This window comes from Carlito syrichta, unplaced genomic scaffold, assembly GCF_000164805.1.
Source record: "Carlito syrichta isolate Samal-C Ts95f unplaced genomic scaffold, Tarsius_syrichta-2.0.1 Scaffold302457, whole genome shotgun sequence".
Lineage (NCBI taxonomy): Eukaryota > Metazoa > Chordata > Mammalia > Primates > Tarsiidae > Carlito > Carlito syrichta.
In genome coordinates this window covers 428,701-453,483 of record NW_007246553.1, presented here as the reverse complement: position 1 = coordinate 453,483, position 24,783 = coordinate 428,701, and the positions used below count along the sequence as shown (strand labels likewise).

The 24,783-nt window shown below is 33.2% G+C and overlaps 1 protein-coding gene across 3 annotated transcripts in view; it reads right to left on the bottom strand.

The window, feature by feature from the left end:
* The window catches only part of FER (FER tyrosine kinase), a 414,242-nt gene that overhangs the window by 139,298 nt on the left and 250,161 nt on the right, over positions 1 to 24,783 (bottom strand). For all 3 annotated transcript variants that reach the window (XM_008056755.2, XM_008056756.2, XM_021711703.1), the window contains 3 exons: positions 19,421 to 19,477; positions 10,861 to 10,976; positions 7,845 to 7,939 (listed from right to left, as the gene is read on the bottom strand). In XM_008056755.2, coding sequence (XP_008054946.1) covers positions 7,845 to 7,939; positions 10,861 to 10,976; positions 19,421 to 19,477 — 268 coding nt within the window. The remainder of the gene's footprint in view (positions 1 to 7,844; positions 7,940 to 10,860; positions 10,977 to 19,420; positions 19,478 to 24,783) is intronic.

Below are 24,783 nucleotides of genomic sequence, written 5' to 3'. Positions count from 1 at the left end.
AAGAAAGGGATTGGCAGAAGTGGGAAACTGCCAGCGGCGAGGGGTGGGATTGGCAGTTGAGGGAAACTGCCAGGGGAAGGAGGGGCACACCTCATCAGCAAGGGCATCTATATAACGAACATTTGTATACCTAACCTTGAATTATATCCCACATCTTTAAAATAAAGAAAAAATTAAATTAAAAAAAATATGTAAACTTTCATAGAGAATGGGAGGGCTAAAACGTTTATTTTTAAAAAGAATATAACCTTCAGGCAAAAATTAGTGAAATTTATAATAGAAATTACAAATAAAAATGAAAAATTAAAAGAAAAAGAATTCTGACAATTGAAAGATTTCTACTGAAAGCTTAAAAACATATATAAGAACAATATTGTTATGCCCAGATATCTAAGCCCCAAATTTTTAGACAAAATAAACTGAATGTTCAATTCTTTTTTAACAGTAATTAAGATGTCATGTTATAGAGATGAGATTTATTTTAACAGCATTGAAAATCTGGGGAAAACTCTTCAGTAATTCTAAAAGTTCCAAAACTATAAGTCATTTTAAAAATAGGATGAATTTAAGAATTGCCAAAGGCCATGCATCTGTGTGAGCTGAGGAATGTAACAGATAATACAACATTTAATTAGTTCCAGGAAGTTCTGAACTCAAAAAGAACATTCAGGTCAAAAAGAGGGGAGCAGCTACAAATCTCTGGTGAAAGAGTGAAGAGTGACTTTTTTATAAGACTTACTGAAATTAATCAGCTCTACCCAGGGTCTGCACAGACATTGTATTTGAGGTTAAGATGCTTAGTCTCCTATTAATCATGGCATTTTGTGATAGATAACTTAACCCCATATGTAAAAACAAATGACAGCTGCCTGGACTACAAATATAAAAGTCATGGCTTGTCATTTTAAAAAATCCTCACTTCATATTAATTTCTAAGTAATAAACAACTTATCTGCAAAATAAGGAATCATCCTTTAACATTAGAGTTTTTCCTTTTGTGTTTTTCATTATTCTCATTGCCATTTAGAATTGACTTTTGTTTGATTTCACTTATCCAGTAAACCATAAGTAAGCAAGCAAGCAACGTATTTACAATTCAAGAGGAGATTCAAAGGAAGACAGGATCATCTTGGAGTATTCATTCTAAACTTGAATTTTTGAATGCTTGTAATCTCCTCAAACATTACTCAGGTTAAAATATACTTTGGATTTATGATTCCAAAGGACTCAGTTATCTGATGAGAACAGGAGCATATTAAATCTTTGCATAATACATTTTAGAAATGGTGTGCATATTAGACACTAAGCAGTTATTAAATCTTGCTTTTAACCCACCCATTCTCTAAATCTTCCCTCCACAGCTTGACTCCCAGTAGAGAGAAAAGTAACTCAAACACAAATTTTCCTGTTTACTAAAAAAAGCTGTTTACTTATCTGTTTACAAGGTTGAGAAATTATAAAGCAGGGATTCACATTTTCACCCACAGAGTATATTCATAGGCATTTTGCTTGAATTTTCTTTTCATAAAATTATTAATATTTTGACCCACTTATAAATCTAATAATATAATAATAGAAATAGAGTACTATTTTCTCACTTTCTATTTAACTGACACTGACAAGTCACTTTAAGTTCTTTGAATCTCACTTAGCTTATTTCTAAATGGAGATAATAATAATGTCTGGAAGAAAGATGACATAATATTAATTAAAGTGCTTTGACAACTCCAAAATATTATATAAATGTAAGATAGAAAAATTTTTTGTGCACTGCTATAAAAGACTAGCTTGCTATTTCCCTACCATGCTTTTATAAAAAGAAAGAACAGAAACAATTTTGAGGTAGTCTAAGAGTTTTTATGAGAGGTTTCAAATTTTAAAAAAAATTTCATAATAGTTAAACAATTAAAGGTTATAGCTAAAATTTAGACACCATTAAATCTAACTGCTTCAGTTTTACATATGAGAAAAGTGAGACCATGAAGGCTAAAAATTAAAACATATAAAAATCACAAATGATGGTAGAAAGAAAAGAACTGTAGACAAAACCATGCTTCCTAATTTGTTCTCAGGTCATTCTTGGTTAGCCAATCTTAGGATAAGAGTTAAATCCAGGGGCAGAAGGGCTAGGTTCAGAATTTAGGTTAAACTTCTGGCTTAATTATAGCAGTCATTTTAATCAGTTACTTTTTCTTCTCAGTCAATTGTAAAATAGCAATAATAATTACGAAGATGATAAGGACAAACATATAAAGTGCTTACTATGTGTCAAGTACTCTAAGATATTTATGTGTACGTGTATATATCTATGTTTGATATACATACACACAATCACAGTACATTGTTCCTTATAAATACTCTACTATTCTTATTTTACAGATAAGAAAACTAAGGCACAGAGAGGTTAAAAATAAGCTTAGTAAGGTTATACAATTTACAAGTGACTGGGCTCTTGAGTTTTGATTTTGTATATGAGTGTGTGTGTGTTAATAGCTATATTACACTTTACCCAGCATAGTGCACAATTCAGTGAGTTTTGATAATTTTGAATATTTTCATCACTCCAAAAAGAATCCTTATGCCTGTCTATAGTCAATTCCCTTCTTCACCTCAGTACAAGGAAAACACAATCTGCTTTCTTTTTCTATAGATTTGTCTTATCTGGGCAGTTCATATAAATTAAATCATGTGACAGTAGTATTTTTACTTCATTGACATAAAGTATTTGAGGCTCATCTGTATTGTAGTATGTATTATAGCTCCTTTCTCTTTATTGTTCAATAATGTCTAATGAATAGATATACTACGTTTTGATTATTCATCAGTTAATGAACATTTGGGTTCTACTTCTTGGCTATTAAGAATGATGTTGCTATGGACATTTGCATATGTCTTTACATAGACATTTCATTCCTCTTGTATAGATATCTAAGAGTGGAATTGTTAGGTCATACAGAAAACTTAAATTTAACTTTTTGAAAAACCGTGAAGCCTCTTCCAAAGTGACCATTTTATATTCTACCATCAATGTATGAGTGTTCTGTTTCTCCATACGGTCACCAACACTTACAAGAGCTCAAGCTCTTTGCTGCTGTCACTACTGTTTTTCAATAACTATGTGCATTTGTCACTGTATGTTGAAATAAGAGGAAGAGAGGAAAAAGAGGAGAAAAAATAGAAAAGAACCAAGACTCAGTTATAACAAAGTAAACAACTCAATTTAAAAAGTGGGCAAATGATTTGAACAGACAATTGACCAAAGAAGATATGCAAATGTCAAAAAAAAAAAAAAAAAACACACATGCAAAGATGCTCAACATCATTAGTGCAGAAAGGCAAATTAAAATCACAGTGAGGTAGAGAAGTATTATAAAGGCTAAAGACTGAGCAGATCAAGTGCTGAAAGAGGATGTGGAGGAGCTGAAGTATCATAGACTGCTGTTGGGAATGTAAACAAAGAACAGCCACTTTAAAAAGCAATTTGGTAGTTTCTTAAAAACTTAATAAATACCATATGCTCTACTCATTCTACTACTAGTCAGCTTCCCATGAGAAATGAAAGTACACATCCTCATAAAGACCTGTACGTGAATGATCACAGCAACTTTATTTGTAATATTCCCAAACTGGACACAATCCAAAATGGCTGAATGAGTGAACTGTAACATATTCATAAAATGGAATTCTATTCGGTAATAAAACGAAATGAACTATGAAAACACATTACAACATGGATTAATATCAAAACAATTAGACTAAATGAAAAAAATCCAGACAAAAAAATATTTACTATGTGATTCCATTTATATAGAGTTCTAAGAAATGCTAACTATTACATAGAGACAGAAAGCAGATCAGTGGTTAACTAGGGCAGAGGATAGAAAAAAATAGAAGAAAAGGGTCACAAGGAGGCATGAAAATTTGGAGGCTATAGATATGTATAGACTGCCACCATAGCCTGACAGTCTCCTACCTACTATTTTTCTGATGAGACTGGTTGGGAAATTAATGAATATAATTTTGACATGGTATATTAAATTGTGCAATTATTTGAAATAGCTACATAACTTGGGGATCTGATATTTTCCAAATGACTAAAGCATAAAGCTATAAAATCATGAATGGATAAAAGATGCATTCAAATCACAAGCTCAATCAATAGACTAAGGTAACTGAGTATGAAAAGTTCACTGATAATGTTTCAGATTCCACATTGCAACTAGCCTTTAAGAAAATTTAGCGAAATCTACTGTGATAGGTAGAATTTGAAGATGGCCTTTCAAAGATGTCCTACTATAAAAACCCTGGACCCTAAGAGTGTGAGTAGAGTTCTATCATACAGCACAGTTGACTTTAAAATGAGATTATCCAGGTAGGACTGATCTAATCATATAAGCCCTTTTAAAAGCAGAGAGTAGTTTCTAGAAAACGTAGAAAATACTCTTATGCACATTGTAGCAGGCAACTAATTCTTGATCAAATTCCCAAAAGCAAACGCCATAAAAGATAACATAGACGAGTGGGACCTCATCAAACCAAAAAGCTTTTGCACAGCAAAAGAAACCATCAAGAGAGTGAAGAGATAACCTACATAATGGGAAAAAATATTTGCTAATTATGTATCTGACAAAATCTTAACATCCAGGATTTATAAGGAACTCAAATGTGCTGAAAGGAAAAAAATACACAATCCTTTCAAAAAGTGGGCAAAGGACATGAATAGATACTTCTCAAAAGAAGATATATAAGTAGGCAACAGATGAAAAAATGCTCATCAGAGAAATGCAAATCAAAACTGCAATGAGAAACCACCTAACTCCAGTAAGAATGGTCCTCAACAACAAATGGAAATACAATAGATGCAGGCGAGGGTATGGAGAAAAGGGAATGATTCTACACGGTTAGTGAGAGTAAAGGCTAGTTCAACCTCTATGGAAAGCAGTGCAGCAATTCCTAAAAGAACTGAAAATTGACCTTCCATATTCCTCTTCTGGGAATATACCCAGACGAACATAAATTGTTCTACAAAAAAGACACCAGCACATGCATGCTTATAGCTGTACTATTCACAATAGTAAAAACATGGAACCAATCCCACTGCCCATCAAAAGTGGACTGGATAAAGAAAATGTGGTACATATACACAATGGTGTATTATACAGCCATAAAGAAAAACAAAATCATGGAATATGCTGCAAATTGGAAGAGATGGAGACCATCATATTTAGTGATCTTTCACAGATACAAAGAACTAAATATCAAAAATGTTCTCACTCATAGGTAGGGCCTGAACATTAATCACAATAGCACAAGGGAAGGATCAGCAACCAATGCACCAGGGCAGGGAGGGAGGGAAGAGGCTCACAGCATCACAAAAGGTACCTGGTCTAAACCAGGGGAAGTGAAGGCCAGTTGGAGGTCTAAACTTCACCTGTATGAAGCCTGCTTGGGGAACTAAACCTAACTTTTACCCCACATTATCTATAATAATGATAATAACAACAACAATAATAATATAATAAAAGCAGACTGTATTTTCCGCCTGGTAACAGAATAATAACTCAGAGAAATTCAAAACACTTAAATGATTTGACATGTCTGTGCTGGCTTTGAAGATGGAGAGACGATGAGAAAAGGAGTGTAGGCAATCTTAAGAAGCTAAGAGATGCCCTCAGCAGAGAGCAGGCAAAGAAATGTAAACCTCAGACACGGCTGCAAGGAACCGGATTCTGCCAACAATGAAATGAACATGGTAGCGGATTCTTTCCGAGAGTCTCCAGATAAGAGCTCAGCCTGACATCTTGATTCTGTCTGTGAGAACCTGTGCAGACAATTCAATGAAGCTTGTCATGACTTCTACCTACATAACTGAGAGGTAATAAATGGGTGCTGCTTTAAGCCCTCAGTTTGTGATGATTAGTTATGGAGCAATAGAAAGTGAATACATTTACCACAAATCAAAATATACATAAACTTGAATACAACAATCTCATTGATGAATTTTTACCCTACAGATATACTTCCAAATGATTTTTTACCATGAGTCCAGGGATATCCATTGAGCAGTGTTTATAAAAACAAATAATAAAAATGGAAATGACAAAAGGAGCCACAAATACAGAACTGGTTGAATAAATTATGTAAATCCACAAAATGGAATACTTTGTAACCATTGTCAAAAAAAGGTAGAACTATATGAATTATTATAAAACAATGAGACCAACACACATCTTAATAAGAGAAAAAAGCAAGATGTGAAACAGTGTTATAGTATGACTTGTCTCATAATTAAATTTAAAGTCTGAATAAAACCAAGGCATCTGCATTAAACATCTTTTGAGGGGGAAAAAGAGATTATAAATAGTAATTAGCTTTGGGATATAATTGTATTGTTGAGTGGAAGGTTTTCATTTTTAATTTTCTACTTATTGTTACATTTTTAATTTTCTGATAAAGTTTATTATTTTTATTCATTTAAAAAATATAAACAGAGATTACAGCCAGAGTCTAGATAAACACTGCTTGGTTATCTTCTTTTGTTTTATTCAACTTGGACTTGTCATCTGGAATTTGTATCATGCTCCTTTAACCATCATGGTAAGACCAAAATCACCTTTCCTCAACAAGTCTGCCACACTTCCCAAATCTAAGTTTTTCAGTAGCATTCCTTATCCAGGGCTTCATTTGTACCCATGTAAATGTTAATATGTATTTATAATATTCTCACATTTTAATGTGTGAATATTTTAAATATCTTATTTTAATTAAATTTCAATTACAGTTATAGGTTACTCATTTGTGTTTAAAATTTTTTACTATACTCCTTTATTTTTTTCATAACTATATTGAAAGCTACTTTAAGATATAGATCATAATAGTCAAACAAATCAAACATGCAATGTACCTAACACAGATGAGAATAAAGATGGCAGTGATCTAGGTATTCTGCAGTTTTATGATAATATCAATAAATATCTAAACAGCGAGAGAGCAGTAAAATAAAACAGGACCAATAATCCTTAACAGTGAAATAATTATGTCGAGAGAAATTAATGAGCAATCTACAATATTAGATTTACTTAACGCATTTTAACTAAAATTAGAAACATTTTTAACATTCCTTCAAATTTCTTTTTAAATGAGCAAATAATTGTTAAAGGTAAAGCACATTCCTCAGTTATTAAATATTCTGTTTGTAAACCTTATAAGATCAAATTTTACCTGACTGTATTTTCTATAACAGGAAGACGGACAATGAAAAAAACAGAAAGCATACTATATCACTTCAGAGCTGTTCTTGTTTATTGATAACAGAAAGCTATTGAAAGTCACCATAAAGAAATACCAAGATATATTTCTAAACAGATCACCTTTTGTTTGTCCACATATGAAAGAAGTTCGTGACTAATGAGTAACTCAAAGCACCATGAGATTATTATACACAACCATAAAAAAAGAGGGTATGTGGAGATATACTAAAAAAAGATACACAATGAACTAAATATAAGATAGTACTATCATTATTAAAGAGTCAAACTAAGTACAATGACTTTCTTAATAACCTTTTGCACATAAACAATATATATGCGTAGGACTAAATTCCATGTGTAACTATACTCTAATAAATCTATCTCTTAAAAAAATATTGGCTGACGTTTTCTAGAAAACAGCAAAGTGCTATAGCCTGTAAAAATATTAATCATATGTACAAGCTCATTGTTACATAGAAATGTTAAATAAAATCTTTGGAAACTTTACAAGGAAAAATCAAAGAGACTGAATATATAAAAGTAATAAAACAAAGCATTAAAATGTCATCAAGCAAACCTTTAGAATCATATTACCTGAAACCAGTTCCATAATGATGTAGACAGGCTGTCTTTGTGTGCAAACTCCTATAAGTTTGACAATATTGGGATGATCATATTGCTTGAGAATTCTAAGATAAAAGTATAAGAATAATTATCATTTGAACAACAAAGCATTAATTTATTATCATAAATAGTGTTTAAAGCCATAAAACACTTTAATCATAATTCAATTTTTAAAACGTCTAGAACCTCAAATTATGATAAATAGGATGCACACATACAAGTATAATTGTCCCTCAGTATCCATGGGGGATTGGTTTCAGGACCCCTGTGGATACTCATATCTACATGTGCTCAGTCTCATTTACAAAATGGTATAGTATTTGCATATAACCTACACATTTTCTCCTTTAAACTTTAAAATATCTCTAGATTACTTAGAAAAACTAATACAATGTAAATGTTATGTAAATAATTGTTATAATGCATTGCTTCATGTATAATGACAAGGAAAAAAGTCTGTACATGTTTCCTACAGATGCAACCTCCATTTTTTTTTCCTCCCTAAATATTTCAATGCGTAGTTGGATGAGTCCATGGATCTGGAGGCCCAACTATCCTGATGAATATTGGCAACATAACATAGGTACAAATGAGTCAATTCTCATTAATTCAATTCAAGATTAATTTAAAAAATTATTATCGATCCTGAATGATTAACAACCATGTTAAACAGGAATAACCTAGTTAACCCCAAACATACTTCAAAGTATTGTGTCTGGTTTTAGCCACCACCACAAAAGTACAGCTGAAAAGTATTCGTGGATCAAAAACGATGAGCTGCTTTGTAGTGTCTTTTTTTTTTTTTTTATGCCACACAGTTTTAAAACACATAAAAATGAGCAGTCATCTCATACTGGTAAATGCTACAGGATAATCATTTCATTGGATTTCCTAGTAGTTAAATACTTTCTTGATGATCATGATCAATTTCAAAATGGTAAGAACATACAGGTTTTAAGAAAATTGGCAAAAGGTTAAAAAATAATTGAGTACTACGGCTTCAACATAGACTTAAGCTGAAGCAGGGTAGACTTAAGTTTGTATAAGGGCAATACTTCATCAGAAGGCCAAAAAAAGAGATACATAGATAATAGGACTCCAAGCATAAGCTAAAAATAGATTAGATTCCCTCAGATGTCCATCTGCCCTGATGACTTCTATTAGCAAATTTTATTCCTTATGGTCTTATTGACATAGCTATAAATTCACTCATATTTTAAAATTGCTGTAATCTTTCTTAAGAGAATGAAAAAATAACTTTGTTTAGAGAAAGACAAAATTATATATGCTTTGTGCATGTACAATAAAGCAAGGATAGTTGTAAGAAAAATGTTTTAGATAGAAAATTGATAATGATTTATACATGAAAAGACAAAATGAGAAGAATTCTAAAGATAAAGAAAATATTTGGCTAATAACTTTGAGCTTCCTACTTCTACTAGAAATTAAAGAGAAAGATTTAAGAATGTTAACTTTAACCTAAAATATTTCTTAGATTGTAAACAGTTTAGTAAAGAAATATACACAAAACAGCCAGCATGACCTCATTAACACTAACATTAAATATCTAACTGTACATTTCTAGCATCTACTAAAGGACACTCAAAAGCTTGCATTGATATAATTTTCATTTTTAACATAAAATGTCACAATTTCACTTTAAAAGAATAAATTAATGGGGGGGAGGGGAAGGGCGATGGAACTAATGGTAGTAAACATCTGTCTGTGGATGGGGATATACCTCTTATCAACAAGGGGGCCTGAACGAAGCATATTTGTATACCTAACCCTTAACTGTACCCCATAATATAATAATAAAAAATATTGATTTTAAAAAAATAAATAAAAATAAAAGAATAAATTAAACTCTTTGCTTTGTGATAAAATAATCAAAAGTTAAAGCAAGAAAGTTAAGTATTTTTGAAATTATATGAGGTCTTGACTCTTAAATTAAGAATACCTATGAATAACTGTAAAATAATGAGGCTATGAATTTCAATTGTGATAGCAAGTCTTTTATCATCAGAATTTTTTTCTGAATTGCCAATAACAGACATAAAGATTTAAACTTTATTCTACAGATAATATTTAAGAAATGTATCCAACTAGTTTAACCCACTACATCAATATTCATTTTTAGATGATGCATAGAGACATGTTCATCAAGATGCTCTGTATCATGTGACTTGATAGTGCTTTTGTTGCCATGGCACTATTCCCCCACAGCACCTTCCCTTTACACCACAAAAATCTACAGATCCACATATCCTCTTCTTTTTTCATCCAACCATCAATTCATCCAACCCTCCACCAATATGTACCTCCAGCTTACTCTGTCCAAAGTACTTTTCCATTTCTTTTGTGTTTTGTTTTGTATACTCAACTATACCACAGACAACATAGTTTTAACTACCTGCAATATAGGAGTAGCATAATGAAACATTAAATTTTAGCTAATAACAGAAAAAAAGAGAAGACAACCACCTTAGAAGATCAATTCTAAATGAAAGACTGTGCAAATTTTAGAACAAATGCCAGACTCTAAGTTGAATTAAAAATCTGAGGTTCTCAGAAAATAAAATTAACAGCTAGGAAAACAGATATTGTCTAAGGAGGGTAGGATAAGTATTATAATATATCTAGATATATGTAATATATTTTATGTACAAAATATAGTAACATTTTTATCATAAAGACAACCACATACTATATATATGCATATATGTCTATGTATGTGTTATAAAATCAAAATATTGCAAAATTTTTTAAGGTTTTGAAGAATATTTACTTGCTTTTGAACACCTGGTTCTTTGATTGTGATTTCTGAATCAATTTACATTTGACCTCAAAACCAGAAACTGTCTCCACATTTTTAAAGTGTTCACTTTTACTTAAACAAATCACAACTTAAGTTGTCTTTGAATTTACATTTTAATGAATTATTTATATTATAAATGCATATATTGTATTACTTTAGAGAACTCACTTGGCTTCTTGTAAAAATTTTATTTTCAATTCCTGAGGAAGATCTTCTTTACAAGTTTTAACAGCAACAGAAGTTTTATCCTTTAATGTGCCCTTATATACTTCACCAAAATTTCCCTGAAAATACAAATACATTCATTGTTTGGGGTATGTGACAGTACGTAAATTTTTGCCAAATACAAGGAAAGCACATAATGAAGGATTTTGAATTAATCAAAGTATTCCATTAGTTTTATTCAGAATTTTGAGCGGAAATAAAGATTGGTACTGTTGCTTTTACCAGTCCTCCAAAATCTTAACTATATCACCCAACACATAAACCATGCGGAAGCTTGAGACTAAAGGAAAATTGAAAAGGAAATAAAAATGATGACAAAATGGAAAGATAATATGATAAAAGGAGAAACCCAAATTGAAGCTGTGAGAAGTATATAACTTTTATTGCACTTAGTTCCCTTTACTTCCTAAACTCTACATTTCATTAGATTAAAAAAGTATCCACGGATGTAAAATAATAAAGCAAAGGTTCTGAGGGGTAACAGCTGGTACTTACTGGCCCACATAGCCATGTGTCCGTTGGAAAAGAGTGTGAAAACAAATCGGAATAGGAGAGCGGCCACAGACCCAAGGCAGATAAGGGGCTGTCAAAAGCCAAAGTTGTAGGTTGTCAGCCTCTATTTGCCAACTGTATGTCTGACAGAGGCCTAACATCTAGGATTTACAAGGAACTCAAACATGCCGAAAAGAAAAAAACAAACAGCCCCATTACAAAGTGGGTAAAAGATATGAATAGACACTTCTCAAGAGAAGACATACGAGCAGCCAACAGATACATGAAAAAATGCTCAACTTCACTAGTCATCAAAGAAACGTAAATTAAAACTATACTGAGATACCACCTAACTCCAGTCAGGATGGCCACCATCAATAACTCAAAAAACTACAGATGCTGAAAGGATGTATTGAAAAGGGATCATGCAATACTGTTGGTGGGAGTGTAAACTAGTACAGCCTCTGTGGAAAACTGTGTGTTGAAGATCTAAAAATCGACCTTCTATACGACCCCACAATCCTCCTACTAGGAATATATTTGGAAGAACTCAAATTACTCTATGAAAAAGAAACCTGCACCCGTATGTTTATTGCAGCATTGTTCACGGTAGCAAGAACATGGAACCAACCATGCTGCCCATCAAAAGATGACTGAATTTAAAAAATGTGGTACATATACACGATGGAATATCACTCAGACATAAAGAAGGACAAAATCATGAACTTCACAGCAACCTGGATGGACTCAGAGCCTATAACACTGTGTGATCTATCACAGAAACAAAGAACTGAGTATCATGTGTTCTCACTCATAAGCAGACCTTAAACAATTATTGTAATACTATAAGAAAAGGATTGGCAGTAGCGGGAAACTGCTGGGGGCGGGGGGGCAGGAGGCAGCAGGATTAGCAGTAGTGGGAATCTGCTAGGAGAAGGGGACACACCTCATCAACAAGGGTATACCTGCATAATGAACATTTGTTTACCTAACCCTGACCCCACACCTAACTGCATACCTAACCCCACACCTTTAAAATAAAAAAATTAAAAGAGAAAAAAATAAAGATACTGAGGAGGTGTTTTCCCAAATGTCAATGTAACTTGTGATTTACTAATTTCTATCAAACATATGAACTCCTAACCTTACCTGATGGCTAGAATTTGATATAAAATGCCATATTTACAATGTATTTGAGAAGAAACTTTGGAGTCAATTCATTGCTCTTTATTATAAATACTAAACAAAATATTACAGAGTAGATCAATAAAGCTAATGCGCTAGCACAGAAGCAATTTTTAAGTATTCCTTTAGATCTTTCTACCTACATAGATGCATTTTTTACAAAGCTATACTCACAATATGCAAACATTACATTATAATGAACTTCAATGCCATTATTGAGCAAGAAGTAACTGAACTAGGAGTCTGCTAGTTACTGAGTTTTAATGTTCTAAGATGAATTGATTCTCAACTTGTAAAATTTACAAGTTAAAATGTATACTATTGACTATTAATAATTTCTTAATAACAGGAGACTTGTATTTAATTTGTACTATTTAATATTCAACTCTTAGCTATTTATGACAGCAATGACCAGTCATCTTTTCATGAAACATAAACACATTTTGGGGTCTCAATGTCGTAAAATTTCATCATAAATTTTAAAAAGGAAAATTTGAGCTTATTCTCAAGGGGTTTTCCCTCACAACTGTCAGAAATAGAAGTGAAAGAAGATATTAATGTGAATGATTACTGCTGGACCCCTATTCATCTGAGTAATTCTAAAGTATTTACAATTTAGCTTCCTTAGAGTTCATCATTATACTCATCAAAAGATTCTTCCTGGCTAAATTACTTTTTTCGGTTACTAGGACAATCATTCTCTTTGCAAGCATTCAGATCCCACCTCCACAATACTTTTTGTCTTCCTCTTGCATCTCAGAAAGTCTACCTTGATTCAAGATCTACATTTTCTCACCTAGGCTAATCTCATCTTCAGTCCCTCAACCCTCCAATTCATCTATTATAGTACTGCTAGAGTCATTGTTCCTAGAGAAAACTTTGATTATATAGCTGTCTTGCTCAATATCCATTCTTCAATTACTACTACTTCCTTAGCCTCTATATAGTTCCACATCATAAACCCCAAAAGTTACATGCATTCTAAACTCAAATACTTAGGGATCCCAAAATACATGCCATACTTTTTTCCCCCCCTCTGTTGAAAACCTCCACTTCATCTTTCACTTTCTTTCTTATGTCTTCTCCTTGATCTGCCCCCAAATTTGTCTCCTGTTCCTAAAAAGTAATCATCCCGTTGCTTCTTTGTGTCTTTCTAATGGTTTCTGCCTTTTATAACAGGTCTTGGCATATTGTAGGCATCTGAAAATTTTAAACATTAATTCAACAACCATTACACACAGAGAACTTCAATTCTATCAATGGTGGTCAAAGAGAGACTCTTCAAACACCGAGAAAATAGATTATGCTTCCAAGACCATTTCTTCTCCATCCAAAGAAGTTAGGAGGAAACTTAAGACACTAATCACTCCCTATCACTTAACAGGCATGACTTCATCTCTGCTATTGCCTATTTCCAACTTCCACTGTGCCTTCTGTAATTCATGGTTCATTTTCATCAAAATTATAACTTCAATATATCCTTTGGTCTCTTTACCTTCTTGTTCTGACAGAATCCTGGGTCTCACATGAAAAGATCCAAATGGTGGAGGAGCTTCCTTTTGGCCTCTAAACCTAAATGATGACTTTTTCTCCCATATAATTCCTATCACTGCCCTGGAGGTAGAATAACAATTCTACTAAGTCCTTATCACTAGCTTCAAACCATTCTCCCTCCTGCATTCCTAAAAACTCTCAGTTTTGAAACTTTGCCATTCAATTACATTAGCCACTGTGGCTGCCACCTACTAAATTTGAAATTATTTCTCTTGTTTATTGACAATTTGAGCTGTCACTCTACCCAGTGTTACTCTTGTCTTAATCCTTGGAAATTTCAGTAGACACATAAAGGGCTTTCTAATGCATCAAATCCTCCCTCCCTCCCTCCCTCCCTCCCTCCCTTCCTTCCTTCCTTCCTTTTTTTCTCACTCTGTCACCCAGGTTGGAGCACAGTGTCATGATCATGGGTCACTGTGGTCTCAACCTCCTGGGCTCAGGAGATCCTTTTGCTTTAGTCTCCTGAGTAGTTGGTACTACAGACGTGTATCAGCACACCTGCCTAATTTTTAAATTTGTGTGTGTGTGTGTGTGTGTGTGTGTGTGTGTGTGTGTGTGTGTGTAGGCTGTGGTCTCGAATGCCTGGGTTCAAGGAATCCTCCTACCTTGGCTTCCCATAGTGCTGGGATTATAGGCGTGAGCTACTATACCCTACCACAAACTCTCAGTTTCTTGAACAGCTTCTCTCCAAAGATATTATGCTCCAATGTATTTTCTAGAGTAATACCTTAAACTTTGTCATTACCAGTAATGAAACTCCTGTATGACATCTGTCTCATTCATCTCATCTGGCTGGCTTCTATCTTTCTAACTTCCTCTAGTACCTAGACTCTAAAAATCCTTTGACCTCATAGAAATGACCAACCTTTAGATACTGTCACTTTTTACATCATTCCCTTATTATCTTTTCCTCCTTCTGTATCCACCTTAAATCCATCAGTAATTACAACTGCCTTCCCATGTACTCTCAATTTCTTTGCTCCCCTGTTAATCTGTAGAACTCCCTTGAAAAATCCACAGCCCTGATAAAATCCAAAACTCTGCCTGCTTTACATCTATGAAGCTAAATGTGGCTGGAGAAAAATCATAACCATGCTAACTGATTTAACTTTAAATTCATGAACACAACCCTTTAGGAAGCTCTTAATCCTGCTCAATAATCATATTACATTTCTCTAACGCATTCACACTCCCATTTTTCTGGATGACTGTTTCCCCTTCTACTCTCTTCTCAAATCTCACATTCTCATTCTTAGCTGATGATCTTGTTTCCTACTTCACTGAAGGAACTGAAGCACTCTAAACAGATCTTCTGTACTCTCAGCCCCATATTTAACCACCTACCAATTTTCCTCACTGTTATAAAAATGAACTATTGTGTTTCTATTAAAATTAATCCTCCACTGGGAATTAAATCTCATCCCCACTTACCTACTCAGGGCTGTAGCAATTTTTATTTCTCTTTCTCTTAAATCATGAATTGGTAACTAGATCATTCCAGACTGCAAACCAGCATGCTATTATTTATCTCAGTTTAAACAGTAAAAACAAAAAGTACAAATCACTCTCTTGAAACTACCATCCCGTGTTTCTGCTTCATTTTGCAGCAAAACTTTGAAGAGTTATTTCTTTGTTATCTCTAATTCCTCGTTGTCTCTTAAATCCATGCCAATCTGGCATTCACCTAATACATTTCAAACTACTCAGCCAAGTCACCAGTGACCTCCTCATTGCTAAATCATCTCATTTGATCTCTCAGCAGCATGTGACAGACACCACTAATTACTCTCTTCTCTTGGTATATACTTTCCCCTTTTCAAGGCATATCTCCTGGTTTCTTGTCTTCCTAATTGGTTATTATTTTCAATCCTTTGAGGATTGCTTCTCTTTTCTCTACCCCTTAATGTTAATGTGACCAGGCTTAGTCCTTGATCATCTTCTTTCTCTATCTAGACTCACTATTATTAAATCCATTTAATTTTATGGTTTTTAAATACCATCTATATGCCAACAGCTACTGAATTTGTACTTTTGACCCAGACTTCTCTTCTAAACTTCAGACTTGATATCCGACTGTTTCCAACATCTCCATTTGGAAATCTAAAAAAAGAAAATCAATACATCCAAAACTGAACACCAAATCTTGTTCCCTAAAACCATTTACACTTACAGTTGACACCCTTCTTTTTCTGATGTCCTACCTAGGCAGAATCCATCAGAATCTTCCATTGGTTCAGCTCTAAAAATATATCCAGAACTTACCACTTCTCACCACATATACTGTCATCATCCCGGTCTGGCATCATTTTTTGACAGATACATTCAAAAATATTAAATGAAATTAAGCTACATAGTATGTCAAAGTCACAGTCTTTATTTAAAGTGATTAAATTTATTGCGACTGATATGCCACTTGTCATTGAGAAAATAATTAATCTTTGAAATAGCTTTACTAAGGAACTAAATTCCTCCTGATAAACCATACTTTACAAAGTAAACTAAAAACAAGAGTAATTAAAATATTTCTCTTTAATTATTATTTCCTCTTGACCTTCTGAGTAGACAGCTTATTTTCAACACAGATACCAGAGAGACCTTTTTAAAAAGATCATGACACTACTCCACTTAAAATTGTCTACCAGCTCACCATTTCATTCATAATCAAATCCAAAGTCATGACAATGACCCACAAGACCCTATAATAATTTATATCCTTATCATATGTCAGATTTCCCCTCTTATTATATTCCCCCTTGCTAAGTCTATTACAGCCAAAATGTCTCCCTTGCTCCTCAAAAAAATTTTGCATTGGCTATTTCCTCTGCCTAGAATTTCCTCCCCTCAGCTGTCCACATGGCTAAATCCCTCACCCCCTTCAGGTCTTTATTCAAAAGTAATCAATTTAATAAGGCTTACCTAGATTTCCTACTAAAAATTACAACTCTAATAGCATTTCTAACTCCTTTTTGCTTTTCACAGGAATTAGCACCCTCTAACATTATAAAATTTACCTATTTATCATGCATATTATTCATCTGTCTTCTCTCCTAGATAGAATATAAGCTCCATAAGAGAACAGGACTTTGTTTGCTTGTTCACTGACACTGTGAAAAGTGCCCAGAAGAGTACTTGGTACATAGTATACATTCAACAAATATTGAATGACTGAAAAAAAAAATTGAATACCAACTATCAAGTATGTCTGTATACAATACTGTATATCAAGTACAGTCTAATAAAAATATAGTGCTGAATAAAAAAATTAAGTGCTTGTCATTCCCTTACGTTATGACTTAACTCCAAAGTCAGTAAGGACACGAATCATGGATCATTCTCTTAATTACTCATGCAGCATTAAGCAGCATACTGTAAATATTTATTAAAGTAGATAGTGAAAAATATTAAATAAGAAACCATTTTCTAGTACCAAAAATATTAAATGAAATTAAGCTACATAGTATGTCAAAGTCACAGTCTTTATTTAAAGTGATTAAATTTATTGCGACTGATATGCCACTTGTCATTGAGAAAATAATTAATCTTTGAAACAACTTTACTAAGGAACTAAATTCCTCCTGATAAACCATACTTTACAAAGTAAACTAAAAACAAGAGTAATTAAAATATTTCTCTTTAATTATTATTTCCTTAGTACTGAAAGCTCTGTCCTTCTCAACATATTCTCTCTTTATTTCAGTAAGTGGTTTACTTTTAAATTGTATTATTTAATTATATTATCGTGGACATTATTTTTTTCCAATAATTTTTGGCCCAATCATTGCTATTGAGTTACTGACCAGAGCAATGGAAAGAAGAAACATTTCTTTAAGAATGAGAGCATCATAGAGTAAATAAACACTTTAGTGACTGCTTTTAGTTTGAAGTTCTTTAGCGTTTACTTACTAAACAAGCCAACAAAAATCTGCTTTCCAATAGCAGTTTGATGCTTCCATTTGGAACATACATTTAAAAATAGTAAGCAACAAGCATCCTGCAAAGTAGGTTATTTCAAGAGAGATTTACTTTCTCAAAGTAAAAATAGGAAAAAACAGTCAGTTCATCAAATTCACATTAGACTAAAAGAGGGTAAAAAATCATCACTTATTTCTTTATTTAAGATGTTTAGGCTTAATTAACTCTAGTTCTGATCACTCATAAATGTATGTTAGTTTCCCCTAAATATATGAATTTTATACTGTACATCATACCATGAAGCTAAACAGAATTCAAACTTTCATACAGAAACATCACTAATTACGTCAGTGACAAAAAAGTTAATTATTAATAAATTTTCTAACAGTCCATTTGATTAATTCTCAAAGCCATTATTGTTAGACATAATATACTTTAGTATGGCCTATGAGTTGGAAGAAACTTCTGACTAAATTGGAAGAAAAGGGACTTTCATTATATACAATTGCCTTATCTCAAAGGAGGTAGCTACAAAATGAATATTTGTATTGAAAAAGTGTTTTGTCCACATTTTTAGACTGAAACAATGTTCCCAGTGTTGTTATATATTGTAATTCTATATATAATTCTGAAATCCCAAGAGGCAGTATTTCATTTTTCTGAAATATCATCATAAATAAATGGAACACGACTATTAGAAATTTATTTAAACTTTTATTACAAGTTATTCACAATTTCTTTTCAAATCTCAGCTCACTAGTTTTGACTTTACTGCACTGTAATAAAATTATTATGGCTTTTAGTCCTTCCTGGGGAAAACATGCATATACTATTTTTTTGTGTGTGTGTGAGTTGGAGTCTCATTCTGTCACCCAGACTGGGTGCAGTGGCCGCTCCCGGCCATCGCAGCCTCGACTTGCTGGGATCCCGCAATCCTTCCACCTCAGCCTTCCAAGGAGCTGGAATTACAGGCATGCGCTACCACGCCCGGCTGATTTTTTTTTTTTGATTTATTGTAGAGATGAGGTCTCGCTGCCCAGGCGGGTCTCGAACCCGCAGACTCAGGCAATCCACTCACCTCAGCCTCCCAAAGGTGCGGGATTACAGGCTGAGCCACCAAGCCCGTCTGCATATACTACTTTTAAAAGAAAGAATCATTCTTAAACCTTTCAAAGATTTTGACACATCTATTTCAGTGAACATCACAATATTTATAAAAGATGTAATATTGTGTTCTTCTAGACTAATGCATAATATGCCTTGCTGCAATATAAGAAAAACTTTGAAGAAAATTAAAAAATCTGCAGAGTTCACAATCAATATAAAGACTTTTGGCTATTTAGCTCCATTGATTATGTACCTTGCCCAGTAATTCTCCTAATGTGACATCTTCATGACTGAGAATCCATTTCTTATCCTAAAGCAAAGAAAAAGAACAGTTGTTTAGTATAAGCAAGAATATACTTCCTGCAGCTGCATTTGAGGCGGTGGGAAATAGAACTAAAGGAATATTTCATTTGAGCTGTTCAATCAACAGCACACTAAGAAATTATAACCTCAAGATGCTGTGAAACAAATTTAAGAAATGTTACCACACAATAGGATATTAAAATCTACATTACAGCAAACTTCTATCAGAAATCTTAGCCTTCAAAATAACAGTATCCCTGTAACTAGAACACAGCATGCACTTTCCCCCACCACAAAGTTTATGCTAGGCTATTATTTGTCATCTTAAAACCTCTGTCATAGGTACATGAGGGAGTTTCATTTTACAATACAAAATTTTCAATTCTCACTTGTTCTTAAAGGATTATTTTTCTACCCAAATCATATTACTATGAGATCATTTTTCTACATATAAACTGGCCATAAGTGATTGATGCCTGTGACCCTGCATGTAGTCCCTTATCTTTCCTAAGTAATTTCCTGTGGCATAATAAAACAACAAATACCAATTACAATATCAGTATGATGTACAAGACCAGTGACGAAAACATGCCATTATAAAAAAGCATTATCTGATCTCAAGAACGAATGACTACTTAGGGAATATTTCATTGTCTGAAAAAAGCTCAGCTATTAAACCATACCATAATGTTAGGGGGGGAAATATATATATATGTAAATATATATACATATATGTAAATATATACATATATACATAAATATATATACATATATATTACATATATATACATATATATTTCTAACGAAGGAAGGGAAAAGGAATGAAGTAAGGGGAAAGGGGAGATGGAGAGAGAGGAGAAAAAGAGGGAGACGGAAAAGGACAGAAAGGAGAGGAATGAGAAAGAGAAGGAGGAGGATCCTGGAGTGACATTTTATTTATGATTTAGAATTTTTTATCAATATGAAAATGTAGCTTTCCCCATTACAAAGACAGCTTGAAACGCAATTGTGGTCTATAGCGTATGAGTTGTAACATGAAATCAGGTTGAACTGTTTAAAAGAAAGCTCCCAAACACTGGTTTGAAGGTACTGGAGAGCAACTAAAATAGTGAAGTACTGAAAAGTTAAATTTAGGTTAACAACAGAAGCCAAGTCAAGAATTTTTTAGTTACTTTTACCCTTGCTTGCATATGTTGATTGTGAAAGTAGCAGTTAACAGTTTAAAAAAGGAAAAAAAAAAAAAGTTGAGGGCCTGCCAAGGAGAAGAGGCCCTTATAAAACAACTCAGACTTTTAATCAGAATCCCAGAAAAGGTAACCTGGAAATGAAAGGAAGTAAGCCTACCTTCTAATCATCTCTATTACAGATTGAACCAAAGTAGGCGCCTGGCAAACTAAGCCTGTGGGCATGGCCAGAATAGATTTTGCACTTTTAATCATTTGAAGAAAAAAAAAAAAGAGTAGGTTTTTTTTTTGGAGCTGGAGTCTCACTCTGTCACCCAGACTGGAGTGCAGTGGCCACTCCCGGCCACCACAGCCTCGACCTGCTGGGCTCCGGCGATCCTTCTGCCTCAGCCTTCCAAGTAGCCGGAACTACAGGCACGTGCTACCACGCCCGGCTAATTTTTTTGATTTATTGCAGAGATGAGGTCTCGCCAAGTTGCCCAGGTGGGTCTCGAGCCCACGGGCTCAGGCAATCCACTCTCCTCAGCCTCCCAAAGGTGCGGGATTACAGGCTGAGCCACCAAGCCCGGCAAAAGAGTAGTTTTTGATGCCTGAGAATTATATCCAATTTATATTTCAGTGTCCACAGATCTATAGATTAGCAGAAATTATTTAGTCTAAGTTATAGAGGCAGAAAAAGTAATGAACAGTTTAAAGAACCTATGGGATGATACCAGAAGGTCTAGTATTCATACCACCAAATTTATAGAAGAAAAGGAGATGAAGACAATGCAGGAAAAAATATTTGACAATATACTAGCTAAAGTTCTCCATATTTGGCTAAAGACATAGTAGACCTTCCAATTAAGGAAAAAAAAAAAAAACCTACTCCGAAAAAGAAAAACACAAATAAATCAATGCCTAGACATAACACAATCACACTGACTAAAATCAAAGAACAACAAAGAAGAAAAATCTTAAAAGTGGCTGGAGAAAATGGCCCATCATTTATATGAGCACAACAATTGGAATGACTGGGGATTTATCAGAAAGCTTAAAGGCAAGAAGCAGTGAAACAACATTTAAAAAATATTAAAAGAAACCAACTGTCAACCCAGATTTCTATATCCAGAAAAATATCCTTCAGGAGTGAAGATGAAATAAAGACTTTCTCAGATAAAGAAAAATTAAGATTTTTTTTTTCCTTTTTTTGCCAGTAAACTTACTGTAAAATAAATGCTAAAGGAGTTCTTTAGCCAGAAGTAAAATGGTACCAGAAGAAAACTTGGAATACAGCCATTGCTTTGGTAAACTCTGGTGTGGCATGTGCTCTTTGAGCCATGACCAGGCCATGTTTCCCAGCTTTAGCCCCCTCCTCTACCTTGGGGAGGTGAATCTCCTCTCTTTCTCTCTCCCTCTCTCCAATATACTTTATAAATAAACTATATTTTCCAAGCTAAAAAAGAAAAGAAAAAAAAACTTGGAATGCTAGGAATAAAGGAAGAATAATGATAATACCTGAGTAAACATAAGTTCTTCTGAGAGTTCTGAAAATATACTTGATAGGATGAAAGGAAAAATACCACTGTCTCATAGGTTTTTCAATTGATAAAGATGCAATACATAAGAAAAGTACAACAAAGAGGGAATGGTATACAGCTCTACAGTGGTAAAATTTCTACATTTTATTTGAAGTGGTATGATATTGAATTTTAGTTAACTTTAAAGAATTAATTATGTAGATAGTAATTCCTAGAGCAACCACTAAAAAGAAAAATACAAAGCTCTGTAATCAAAGACACAATAGAAAACAATTAAGGGAATAGTAAAAAAAAAAAAAAAAAAGTTCAAATAACTCCAAAGAGGTTAAGAAAAGGAAAATAGAGAAATAAAAAACAAAGAGAGTAAACAGAAAACAATAAAATTGTAACCCTAAATCCAAACATACCAATAATTACATTAAGTATGAGTTGTCTAAAAGCATCATTTAAATAAAAGGAAGAATTGTAAGAAAGAATTTTAAAAGAGTCAACTACATGCTGTCTAAAGAAACTCAATTCAACTACAATGATATATTTTTAAAGAGAAAAAGGATGGAAATAGATACAAAATGCAAGTAAATCACAAGAAAACTGGAACATCTATAGTAATGTCAGACAAAGTAGATTATAAAACAAGGAAAATTACCATGGATCAAGAAGAAAATCACCTAATGATAAAAGCATCAATTCATCAAGAAAATATAATGACACTAAATTTCTATGATTTCAACCACAGATGCTTCAAAATGAAGACAATATCGTGAGAACTGAAAAGAGACAGAAAATTTCACAATTATATTTGTAGACTCTAACACTTCCCTGTCTGTAATCAGTAGTACTAGAGTGAAAATCAGCAAGAATACAAAAGAACTGATTAACACTATCAACCAAGGAATATTTATAGAATACTCCACTCAACAAAATAATAATAAACCCTCTTTTCAAGTGCACAAGGAAAATTCGCCAAGTTAAACCACATCTTGAGTCATAAAATAAACTTGAAAAAAGTTAAAAAAACTGACGTCATACAGAGTGTATTCCCTGACAATAACAAAATGAAATTAGAAATCAATTACAGGAAAATTTATAAATATTTGAAAATTAAGCACTTTCAAATAATCATGAAGTTTAAAAAAAATATGAAGGGAAATTAGGAATTTTTAAAAACTGAACAAAAATGAAAGCATAGCATATCAAAATGTGTGGGATGTTTTAACCAATGTTTAGAGAGAATTTCACAGCATTTCATAATTATATTAAAGAATAAGAGAGCATACCTCATCAACAAGGCTTCCTGCATAATGACTATTTGGTACCTAACCCTCAATTGTACCCCACATCTTTAAAATAAAAATTTTAAATGAAAAAAAAAAAAGAATAAGAGAGGTCTCAAGTCAATAATCTAAGCTTTTACTTTAAGGATTTAGAAAGAGAGAGCAAAATAAGTTCAAATCTTAGTTTGCAATAATAAGTAATAGTAACAATTAATAAGTAAGCAATAATAATAAGATCATAAGTCAATGAAATTGAAAATCAAAAACAACACAGGATTCATTATGGAGAAAACTATTATCATCACTGGAAATGCCTGGACAATTTTGTTGTTGTTTCTGTTTTTGGTTGTTTGTTGTGGTTTGGTTTTTTTGGCTCTTAGTCAAGGTAAGAGCAGTTGATTTTACTGATTAAGGCCTGACACTCTCTAGAGTTCTCAGGGTTCATTTCTTTACTGATAGCTTGCAACGGGCCTAGCTAGTTGGCAAGTTTGACTTGATTAGCCGGGCAGAGGGACATAAAAGCTTAAGAGTTTCTCCTTTAAACTCTCCCAAATCTGAGGAGATTGCTCTTACAGATTTTGGTGAATCAATGTCAGACCCAGATTGGTCTGGATGTGTGTAAATTAGGGCACTGGGGAGTTCATGTCTGGGATGTCTTTCACTCTGTGGTATGCATTGTACCTTTTCCCTTTAAATGAAAGCTTTGTGTGAATAGGCTCAGTGGAGGTTGGTAACACTTTTAATTGTCTAAACTGGGATAATTTTTGCAGCTCAGGACTAAAAGGGGATAATATAAAACTCCATGACACTGCAATTTAAGTAATAATGGCTAAGGTGTTGCTTGGGAGAAAGTTGTAGGGTGCTATTGGGAGGCTGGGGTGTAGAACCCTTATTGTTGTCAGAATGATTGCTACCTAGTGGTCATTCCTGGTCTATGGTCATAAAAATAACACTTTAATTTCAGAGAAAGAACAGAAGGAATGGAGGCAGGCTGCCTTTGAGTCTTTCAAGATACAGGAATTATTAGTGAATGAAAATAAATGTTTAATAAAGTTTAAGTCATCAGTAGAAATAAGCCAGAGACATAAAAAAATAAAAGCTGTATTATAACAGGAATGGATAGAGTTGACAGTTTTATTTAATGTTTCCTTTGCTTGCTAGTGATCTGTGATCATATAGACATAGCCACAGACCTATGTTCAAAACTCAAATGGTTAAATCTTCCTAATCTTGAAACTATAACAGATTGACTTAGACTCCCGATATGTTCTTAATAGTAGGATTCCATTCCTTATGTTAATTCATAATTATTAATGTATCATTATTATGGTGAAA